This window comes from Mytilus trossulus, chromosome 9, assembly GCF_036588685.1.
Source record: "Mytilus trossulus isolate FHL-02 chromosome 9, PNRI_Mtr1.1.1.hap1, whole genome shotgun sequence".
Classification (NCBI taxonomy): Eukaryota; Metazoa; Mollusca; class Bivalvia; order Mytilida; family Mytilidae; genus Mytilus; species Mytilus trossulus.
Genome location: NC_086381.1, coordinates 20621892 through 20634512, shown reverse-complemented (window position 1 = coordinate 20634512; position 12621 = coordinate 20621892). Strand labels below are relative to the sequence as shown.

The 12621-nt window shown below is 30.5% G+C and overlaps 1 protein-coding gene across 1 annotated transcript in view; it reads right to left on the bottom strand.

Annotated features, from left to right (window-relative positions):
- The window catches only part of LOC134685283 (ligand of Numb protein X 2-like), a 53471-nt gene that overhangs the window by 21019 nt on the left and 19831 nt on the right, over positions 1-12621 (bottom strand). Inside the window, exon 3 of the mRNA XM_063544891.1 lies at positions 5916-6008. Coding sequence (XP_063400961.1) covers positions 5916-6008 — 93 coding nt within the window. The remainder of the gene's footprint in view (positions 1-5915; positions 6009-12621) is intronic.

Genomic DNA, 12621 nt, shown 5'->3' with positions numbered 1-12621 from the left:
CGCAGTTTTTTTTCGAAATCGTAATAATTAAACTTGCATTTTTGTCAATCCTTCAAAAATCGCAATAACAAATGCACACAATAATTTCTGAATTTACAGTGTTGAATAAAATTGAGAATGGAAATGGGGAATGTGTCAAAGAGACAACAACCCGACCAAAATAAAAAACAACAGCAGAAGGTCACCAACAGGTCTTCAATGTAGCGAGAAATTCCCGCACCCGGAGGCGTCCTTCAGCTGGCCCCTAAACAAATATATACTAGTTCAGTGATAATGAACGCCATACTAATTTCCAAATTGTACACAAGAAACTAATATAAAAATAATACAAGACTAACAAAGGCCAGAGGCTCCTGACTTGGGACAGGCGCAAAAATGTGGCGGGGTTAAACATGTTTGTGAGATCTCAACCCTCCCCCTATACCTCTAACCAATGTAGAAAAATAAACGCATAACAATACGCATTAAAATTCAGTTCAAGAGAAGTCCGAGTCTGATGTCAGAAGATCTAACCAAAGAAAATAAACAAAATGACAATAATACATAAATAACAACAGACTACTTGCAGTTAATGTCTGTTTGTCTCTCTTTTTTTTTTAGCTATGGCATTGTCACTTGATTTACGATCTATGAGTTTGACTGTCCCTCTGGTATATAATTTTGTCCCTCTTTTTAACATATTCAACATTTGCTGTATATGATTTTCAAAAAGTATATCTGTGAAAGATAAGTGTATAAAACCTTAGAAATGGAGTATAAGTAAATTAAGCAGACACCCCAAAACACAATGAGAAAGACATCTAGAGGTTAAATTACAATTATCAATAGTAGACAGGGGTTTGCAAGCAATGAAAGTCTCAAAAGTTTGAAAACACCAAGAGATCAGAAAATTTGTAATCAGAAGAGCCTCTCAAACAAAATGATCTTACAGCATACAGATTTCAGGCCATATAATATAAAAGTAAAAGTGTTTGTCTCAGAGTACATGAGAACAGAAGTCAATTGATAATTCTAGATATTCATACAGTATAACAGAACTTTCTGTACTCTGTATAAATGTTTTGAGTTGCTGCCATTAAATCATCACACCATATGAACTTCCATGGCGCCTCTGTGTAATAATCAACACATCAAAATGCTGATTTATATTGAATTCTTACCACTTTTTCCACCTATTTGAATTGATGAAGTCTAATTTTCTTCATTCTGAATCACATTTTCTACCTATCTGAATTCATTAACTCCAATCTAAAGCACAAATTTATAGTTCCAATTATTACATGCAACTTCCATTATTCATGTGAAAATCCAACATTTTGTCCATCAGAACTAACATGACTTATACATCATGACATTTATGTTCTTATTTAAATTTCAAATTGGCTTTATTGTCTGGGCATTATAATACACCATGGACTTATTCTTTAAGAAACACTGGGAACAGCCTGTGAAAATGATATACAGGAGAGCTTAAAACAATTGATGTTTATAATAAAAGAACTAAAGGCTACAAGCTTCAGGAACCCAAAACAGCTCAACTAGTATACGCCCATATATTGTAAGATTTTATTAAGACCGTTATGCTCAGTAATAATAGCTTCTAAAGATAAAGGAAATCATGCTTTTTGAAACATTCCATAAAATCAGAAAGGTTTTTAATTTTGCACAAATCCAGGTTTCAACCTACATGTATGAAAAAGAACTTTTGCTTATTACTTTTTCATATATACTGGTAGCTAAGATAATGAAATCTGTATCCTTGAGGGACATGAGTTTACTGTGAAGAAACTTCAGAAAAAAGCACAATAATTTGCTCCACAAATATTTTCTGGAAAACAGATTATATGGTCATTTTGGTCTCATGTGGACAGTTGTCTCATTGGCAATCATACCACATCTTCTTTTTTAAATTTATGAGTCATATGTTTCCTTATTTTTTCTTGCTTATTTGAAATTCAGTTCAAACCCATTTAAAGACTGCTTCAAAATGCATTTAATGTTTTTTTATTTTCAAATAATTCATGGCTTTTACATCATACAAAATCATTTAAATTTCTGATAATAATACTTAATAGCATTTCAATTGGCATGCATAAATGATTTTCCATCTCAGATATAATGCTTTAATACTGTAATTTTAATCCATCTAATGCTATTTATGCTATTTGAATTACAAAAAGCAATGCAACTAATTCATTTGATTGTAATTCTAGCCTTTTAAGAATCATTTCAAAAGTTTTTTTCAACTTCAGGATTTCTGGTTGCATAATTTTTAGACTCATCTTTTTTGTTCATCTAAATGTAACCTGTAAATATGTGTTTTTTCTGTGTCTTCAAATAGTTTAAAGTCAATTAGGGTTTGAGTAGAAAAAACAGAAAATTACATCTAAATAGAATAAACAAGATCGTTTTACCAACATTTTAGTGAAATGATCAACTAAAAGAAAACTCAATTTTTTTCAAGAGATTATTTTCCACAGTATCCCATGTTGGATCTTTAAAAGTAAGGACTTCATTTGTAAAGTTGGTAAAGTTTTTAGAACTTCCAAGATGCAAAATGTTTTTGTATTATCTATTTATATTGTGAAATTATAATTCTTCATAATTGTGAAACATTATGAGAGAAATAATAAAAGCTTTAGCAAAACCTAAGCAAATTACAAAATTTTCAAAATCATAAGTGACAGGCATTTTTCATTTTTAATACTTAGCAATGAATATTCAATTTCTAACATTTAATTGAGAAAACAGTTTATACATGTCATATGCTGTCATTTTAACAAAATATGGTATTGATTACAGAACAGATTTCATTTGAAGATTTTATTGATAAACAATAAAATCTTTCACAAAGCTTTTCATAAAACACCATAAATTGCGGTTTTAATGTCCTGCCTTTATGTCTTAATGCATGAGCTTTGTACAGTTATGAGAAAGCTGACAGAACTTTTGAGTTGAGAGTTTTATACCACAAGCTTTTTACTACTCTAATGGAACAAAGTTTTCGATGTGAACCCATCACAAGTACAATACTAACATTTCTCCAAGGAGTGTTCAACTTGTTTTAGTAGGTAGGGGATGATACAAAAATGACATTATGACTGAAATTGGATACAGCAAATTGTTTTCACTTAAAGCAGTTAAATGACTTTTTTCAAGAAATTTCTTTCTACTTAACTTTTATCTATTTCTTTAAATGGATAGGTTTGATGTTTTGGAGATCATTTCTCATATATGAAAATGCTATGATCATTTCAACAAGACATTATTGGGAATAAATGGGATCGACCTACGACCTATTAAACCACGCATTTAATTCCTATCAGTATACTCTAATTTCATTATTATTCGTTGGATATCAATTTTCGCAGATTTCGTCGGTACATGGAAACCACGAATTTAAATGATCAACGAATTGCAATTGTGTTGTATGATTTAATGCAGACTTTTGAAAAACCACAAAATCAAATATCCACGTTTTCCTCAACCCACGAAAATTGGTACCCAGGAAAAATAAATGAATCCTCAGTGGTATCTTTTTCTGAAAACTCAGCCTAATTTATTTTCATTTATGCATTTTTTAACCCTTTAAGTAAACTCAGCTCAATTTGTGGTGGGGTTCATAATGCACTGATATAATGAAGATAAATAACAATTTCAAATATATCCGCTAATAATTGAATTGTCTGTCTAAAAGAAACTTATTTCAAATTTCCGACCGTTCAGGACATGACAGATACACATCAATGTCTACTGCTAATCAAATTCTGTATTATATTTTCACTCTGTCTACTTTTCTTACATGCTTTTAACTAAAGCAAAGGAACCTGTACTTTTATTACTAACATTTAATGACTTCTTAACTCTAAATTATTCCAAGCAACTGTGAAATTGACAGGTTTTAAATAAATCGGAAATATTTCCATATTTACTGTGGCTTCATCTCTTAGATACATTAAACAATTGACATTTATAAGAGGTAGCACTCGGCTGTCTGTTAAATGATTCCATTTTATCAAGTATAAAATTGTATGGATAGTTTTTCAGACACCATGCTAAATATAGTGGTTCTGTAAAATGTTTATCAAATTAGCCAGAATCTGACATAGCATAGCTAAGGTTGTCTTTAACTTTAATATGGAAATCCTCAATATAATGCATGTAAATTGTTGTCTGTGTAAAGACATAAGGACTTACAGGTTACTTAACATAATTCTATATTTTTTCCACTTCAAAAGAAGGGTATTACAATATTTTTTTCTCAGAATGTTTCTTATTTTACAAAGATTAACTATTTATGAGGGATAACATGACTACAAAGTTTTAAATTTCAGTAAAATCTATCCTACAATCAGGCACTGACAGACACTACTATGAAACCAATAACTGATTGATTTCAAAGCTGGTATTGAAAATATGGCTATTTTTCATTAACATAATTAGTCCTCTAGATTTCACCAATATAATGCAATGGTTTGCTTAATTTACTAATTGATTCAATTAAAATATAGTGTTTTAACTTTACCCTATCTATGAAAGTATAAAGAATCACAATTTTAACTTAAGTCTTAATTATCTATGACAGTGGATCATGTTTCTAATCTATCTTAACTTATCTATGTCAGTGAATCACAATTGTAACAGAAGCCTTAACTTATCTTTGACAGTGAATCACAATTGTAATTGAAGTCTTAACTTATCTATATCAGTGAATCACAATTGTAACTGAAATTTAAACTTATCTGTCCAGTGAATCACAATTGTAACAGAAGTCTTAACTTATCTATGTCAGTGCATAACAATTGTAACTGAAGTCTTAATTTATATATGACAGTGAATTATACAATTGTAGCTTAAGTCTTAACTTATCTTTGACAGTGAATCACAATTGTAACTAAGGACTTAACTTATATATGTCAGTGAATCACAATTGTAACAGAAGCCTTAACTTATCTATGTCAGTGAATCACAATTGTAACAGAAGCCTTAACTTATCTATGTCAGTGAATCACAATTGTAACAGAAGCCTTAACTTATCTAATCACAATAGTAACAGAAGCCTTAACTTATCTATGTCAGTGAATCACAATTGTAACTGAAGTCTTAACTTATCTATGACAGTGAATCACAATTGTAACTGAAGTCTTAACTTATCTATGACAGTGAATCACAATTGTAACTGAAGTTTTAACTTATCTATGACAGTGAATCACAATTGTAACTGAAGTCTTAACTTGTATATGACAGTGAATCACAATTGTAACTGAAGTCTTAACTTATCTATGTCAGTGAATCACAATTGTAACTGAAGTCTTAACTTATCTATGACAGTGAATCACAATTGTAACTGAAGTTTGAAGTTTTAACTTATCTATGACAGTGAATCACAATTGTAACTGAAGTTTGAAGTTTTAACTTATCTATGACAGTGAATCACAATTGTAACTGAAGTTTTAACTTATCTATGTCAGTGAATCACAATTGTAACTGAAGTCTTAACTTATCTATGACAGTGAATCACAATTGTAACTGAAGTTTTAACTGATCTATGACAGTGAATCACAATTGTAACTGAAGTCTTAACTTGTATATGACAGTGAATCACTATTCTACATTTTTGTAACTAAAGTCTTTGCTTATCTATGACAGTGGATCACAATTTATGATTCACCCGAGTCTCAACTTATCTATAACAGTGAATCATAATTCTAAACTAAGTCTAAGCTTATCTATGGCAGTAAATCACATTTTGACTAAAAATAACAGGTCTAAGTATATTTTAAGGCAGAAAAAACATCACTGTTTTAAAACCTAGTTTTAAAGTACCATTAAAGGAAATAGAAATAAAATCTTTACTGTAAGTTTCAACATATCTATTGAAATGTATCGTAATTCTTACTTAAGTTTTAACATACCTATGCAGTAAATGAGCTTCTAAATCAGATCTGGGTAAAACCTCTTCACAGTAATCTACATTAGGACACACTACTAATAACTTATCTAATAATCTGAAAATAGAAACATCAAAAGTAGGTCACAGTTGTCTAATTTATTTGAAACAAATATTGAATTAAAAGAAAGAGCACTATGAATACAGAGAATTATGTTTTATATTTTTTGTTAAGTTTTTGTATCTTTGACACATTCTCTATTTCTAGTCTATGTTTTAATACAATAGATCTCAGCCGGTTTGTTACATAAAAAATATCTAAAAATAAATATAATCTAGAAAAGGATAATAAAACAAAATTACAGTAATTCCTGAACTTGAGTTCAATTTCACCACTGAGACTAATATGTAGCTAGAATAAAATTTTATATGTCACTAGGAAAATTGGACATATGCTAACTACTGACTTTGTCAAGAGATCTAAATTATGTGGATTACATATTGCTAACTACTGACTTGGACAAAAAAGACATACAAACTTCCCATATCTGATGTACAAAACAAGGAGAATTGCTGTGACTGCCATTAGGATAACAATCAACCAGAGACCAAAGGATGAAGGATGAACACAACTATAGAACACTCCATGGCCTTCAACAATGAGCAAAACCCACACTGTACAGCAAACTATAAATAAAACATACATTGAAACAAAAATTTCAAACAAGAAAACATTTATGAGTCAGCAACAACTGGGCAGCAATGAATAACTGGCTTCTGACTGTGTGAACAGTAACAACATATTCAAGTCCTATAGAACCCCAGTCCTAAATGAAGTCTAGAGCAAGCTGTGCATGTGCCAAACTGTTATAGGATTTGTCTGACTGAAATGGAAATTGAATGTTTTCTTTTATATTTTCAACAAAAAAATCTAAATATTTCTGTCTGACCTAATGATTCTTTGTCTGACATTTTGTCAGTCAGACAGAGTTTGGGATACACTGTTAATGTTTCATGAAGTTTGTGTTAACTGAAGTTAATTATATTTTGTCATAAAGTCATAAAATCAGTTCATATATACAAGGAAAGCTATTCTAAGTTAAGTAATAGTCTAGTATTTACTGTAGTAGAAAATTTATGTAAACAAGTTCACTTAGAAGACAAAAACATTGATATTAATCTCCAACAGTCAATTAAACTCTAGAGTCCAATTTCTGGATTTTATCACTTCCTTTAAACCATCAATAGAACCTTTATTCCAGCCGATTACAGACCAATATACAATATTAGGATTTCCATTTATAAGACGACTGAATCACCCTTATAATTCTGCATGGACAAATAACTTGATTCAATACTTGTTTATTTCATGTTATGGAATGGGTGTTATTTTCTGCTTGAGATCATATAGACTTCACATGACGCCTTCTTGGACATTTTGTTTTCTAATGTCTATACAGAAGGGACTTAAAAGATATGCATATTCTTCAGAACAAATGGCTGCTTAGGACTTAATCATCATTTGGTATATGTAATCATCCTGAATAGGTTCCAACATTAAAAGATTTTATGGGAATCACATGATCAGTCTAATGAACTTTGATATGAATTTCTGTCATTGTCAGCATGATCAAAACAGTTCAGATGTCAAGGGGACAATCAAAAGATGAAGTAAAACAAACAATACATTGGTGTAAAAGAAAACAACATAAACTCACAAACAAAAAATTCTACAAATAATCAACTCATCTACTAAAAAAAACAGAAGACTCAAAGTAACAGAGAAACTGCAAAATTTGGTGATCTCAGTTAAGATGATTGTGCTCGGACCCTTAAGTTAGCAAACATGGTCATAGTTGTTCATGGCAAGTCACTTGCATTCAGTGATGTCATAACCAAAATAACGAGGATGACATTGTGGTCATCACAGTGCCAGCTGAATTGATTTATCCAGTGCTGTTTTTTAATTCATATTTTTTTTGCTACATTGCTGCTTAGCTGACTAAGGAAGCAATTTGAACAATAAAATCCAAGAACTCTCTTTTTACTAAAACCATCAAGATTTGGGTGACCATTGTGGAATATCTTTGTCTCAGAATACTTTGCATATTGTTCCAATAGTTTTACCCACTTTTCCTTTCTCTCTATCTCACTTAACAAAATCACAAGTCACAACTTGACATTTTTAATTTGAAATCAACAAACATTCAGCATCATGAAGGATGGGTATAACCAAACACATTCTTTGTTTACTTTTGAGCCAACAGTATTGGGATTACCAGTAAAACAGGAAGAAAAACAATGATAAACTGAATAAATATTATAGTGTTGCCAAAAAAGATTTCAGTGTATCTTAAAATAACCGAAAACAAATTTCCTCTAATAAGCAATGACAGTCTAATTGAGATAAAAATAAGTTGATAATTGTCAATATCAGAAATGTGTTTTGATAAACCAAGATCTTACATGACGATATTAGCTGGTTTATTTTCGTAACAGATCCAAACTTCTTTCCATCAAAATAACAATTTGTATCAAGATTAAATTTGTAGTGGTTTATTTTTGTGGACATCTTAGTAGTAAAGACTTAATCAGTCCAACTTAATCAAACATAAACGATGCAATGTTTACATGAAACTGATTGGTAATTTGTACACCTTGTGGCTATTGCACTTGACATTAAGGATTCCACTGTTAATTGGTAGCAAATACACATTGACAGTGATGAAATAATTCTTTATCTGATGCGTAATAGCCTGTAGAAACACAAGCTGTACAAATATGGACATTTGTCACTGAATTTCTTCTTTCTTTTTCTACAGACACACACACACAGAATGAATGACTTTTGTTTTAATTCTTTCTTGTAAAGAATAAGTAGTTTAATGGTTTATATTATAATTTATATTTCCAAGGGGCATAACTGGATAAAAATATCAAATCAGAACTTATTTTCAAAAATGTCAAACACATAAATCGCGGTAGCTGATATTAAACCTATGATATATAAGTTTCATAAAATTATGGCAAGAATTGTACGTATGAGAGCACTTAAACAATGTACTGTAATTCTCCACATAATTCATTTTTCCAAGGGGCATAACTCTTTTAAAATACATGAAAGCATTAATTTTTAAATTTTTCAGACATTGTTAATATAAACCTAAGAAATAAGTTTTATAAAATTCAAAAACTGTACTTAAAATAAAAGTATTAAAAAAACAAGCTTTTCTTAATCAAAACATGGGTTGTTGTCTTGTTAGTCACATTGATTCCCTGTTTCCATGCTGCATTCTATTGTTTAATAAACTATTGGTCACTGCTGCGACTAATTTAATATGTAATTGGAATTTTTACCCCATGACCGTCCATATCTGATTTTAGTATCATCCTTATACAGATGTTTCATTTCTGACTTTCCCTGCTGGGACTAATAAAGTTAATTTATACACATCATCTTCCAAACAATTCCAGTTTTATACTTGATGAACTGTACAGTGTGACTATGTAAGGAATATTACCTTACTTTTACAAATAATATGTCATAAATGTATTAGTTATCATTAAATGACAACAAAATATAAAATATCTTGCAACAGATGGTCTGATGATAAATTTTGTACCAGCATGGAGATATCATGAGTTTAAATATAAATTTAACAATTTTCAAATGAAATTTTCACAACAGCTAAAAACAAGAATGGTCCATATATAGTACGTTAATTCTCACACACACAATCATTTTCTAATTACAGTGGATCCTGAAATTGGGGTCAAAACTCGATCTAATTTGGAATAAAAATTAGAAAGTTCAGATCAAAGGGAACAAGTTTTCTAAGTTTTAAGTTGATTTGTCTTACTTCAACTTCTCCTAAAACTATACCTTGACCGAAAACTTTAACCTGAAGCTGAGGCGGATGAACAAACAAACAAACGAATGAACCCACCGACAGGAAAACATAATGCCCCTTGGTGGAGCATAAATTTTTTTGGCAGATTCAGGGGGGGTGGTGTTCTGGGGGCTGGAACCCCCATTTTTGTTTGGCAGATCAATGCATTTGAATGGGGACATATAGTTGGACCCCCTTCCCCCCCTTTTTATCCTTGGTTGGGTTTACCCCCCTTTTTAAGCTTCTGAAATGCTCATATACCAAAAACATTAAATATATGTACTACCTACAGGCCTAGGGATGGTGTAATCATAATCTGTAATCATAATCAGTTTAAATTGATTACATTTTTCAAGTAATCGACAGTTACTTCATCTACCTTAACACATAGAAGTTCTAAATGATCACAATTAGGTGCCTAAAAGAATAACTAATCCATCAAAGTCAACTTAGCCTAGGAACTATAGTTATTTCATTCTGTTAAATATTTTCTTAAAAGCTAATGTCAATCAAAAAATAATGAGGATCACGATGTTTCGTTGGATACCAATTTTATTGGATTTCATGGATACAGGTGAACCACAAATTCAAATGTTCAACAAATTACATATTTTCCATAGGCATATGTGCTGTCTTTTGCTAAACCCTGAAATCAAATACCCATAAAAGTAAAAGTTTTCTGCAATACACAAAAATTGGCACCCACGAAAATAAATAAATCCAAAGTACATGAATTCCGATGTGTTTGTAGGTGGTACATGTATTTAAGTGAAATAATTAACCAGGAAGCTTATAAATTCCTGGTCAGTCAGTTATTCTTGCCACTAGATCAATTTTTAAGACAGGTAATTTGACATTAATTTACCATGATTTCTAAATATACTTCAAAAAACTCTTTGTAATAATTAGATAATATTCCCCCAGAATAATAATTTACAAGTTAAACAGTGTTGAATATGTAAAAGTTAACAATATTTACCTGTAAGGTGAAAGTACCAAGCTATGGTCTATAGAAGTCCGACATTCCATGTCAAATAGCATTTTTATATGTCACAAACTTGGGCACACAAAAAAATCCCTATTTCCTGTAATGTTTGTCCATTTTTTTCAAATCCATAGTAAAAAAAATTTCAATAATCTATTCAGTTATTGCGCATTAAAATGTAAAACAAGCAACGTGTAAAATATGATTACAATATGTTGATATTTTTTTTTATCACTGGAAAATAATCAGTTGATACTGCTATTATTTTTCCATCCTGAAATATTGTACTGCAACATCACAGCAACTATTAAATAATTGTTCTCCAGTTGCTTTAACGTCTTATAAATATAGCTCTTCAACATATTCTGATGAGAATCTCACTCTGGTGAAGTTCGGCTGCTCTTCAAAATAAGTGATATTCACTAATTAAGAAACGATGCAAAAAATATCCATAATTTGGGAACTAATAGTATAATTTTGCATTGATTTATTAATATTTCAAGGCAATATTAAAACTGACAGAATTTAGATCGTATTTCCATACTGTGATGTCCATTTCTGTAATTTGACACGTATCACCTCCGGGCGTTATCAGGTATTGAAACAAAATGTTCTGAACTTTGTTATTTTGTATTTAACTCCATCAAGCAAAAAATTCAACACCAAAGGTGATAAACAAATTCTATTTTTTCACCTTATGCATCAAAAATATTCCCTGACATATGAAGATAAATTTAATTTCTTAGTTTTACTAGTGAACCTGTCACATCTAAAGACAGAACTGACAAATTAACACTAGTTTTAATACCATATTTACATGCTTATACGGTTTTCATGAGAGCTATTCCAGGTTGTATGAATGAATACATTCTTTTATTTTATAATTATCGTATTGACTTACAATTCATGAAGTCTTACAAATTATTTTTTTTCTTCTCTTCACAAATTTTTAATTAAACACACTCTTCTGAATTTATTTTATTTTAATTTTTTTTTTTTGCAAATACTTTTTTCTGATGATGAACCTCAGTAGTATTTCTCAGTTCTGCAGTATAAATAAATTCAGAATCTGGATTTTTTTTCTTCTGCAAGATTCACCAGAAAGATGATATTAATTGTGACAAGACTTCAGAACTTTGAACATCTTCTTATTGTCTTTACTGTAAATAAGTAAGCAGCATGCAAGAAATCGGAGAAACTGTAATGAAAGTCTGTTGCACAAAAAGCAACTACCCATATTCCAGAATAATTGTTAATTTCCCAGATAATTTCCAGCTGAAATTTCCTACAGATTATCTAATTATCGTGGCTTTTAAACTTAAAATTCCAATAGTGTACAAAACTCATTAATAGCTAGAGTTAATCAAACCAATTAACTTTGAAATCCTGAAATTCTGAGCGTCTATCATTTTACTTTGATCATAATGACGATTCCTGGATATTTCCTGCTTAAGTCCACTAAAACATCTGCCTGTGGTTCTATGTCCATCTCGTATTAAGGCTACAATTATTCATATACAGTAGTTCTCCAACCTCCTGCTATCTATAATGATTAAGGCAATTTCCCAATTTGATTTGGTTAAAGGTGGCGTTGTCACAAAACACTAAATGTCCAATCTCTGGAATTCTGACATGATAAAAGGGAAATCTTGTCCATCAATAAATCCAATCTTCAACTGGTCAAGGTTAAAAATAATGAAATACATGAAAAAATAAGCAGCTCCACTAAAGCTGACTAATATTGAATTCTATCAGCTTGTCAGTATTAACTAATAATATACTCAGCACCCAAAGATTTTGATTGAGATTTATTGTGAAGTTTTACATAGAAAATATCAACTCAACTTTGGTTGTGC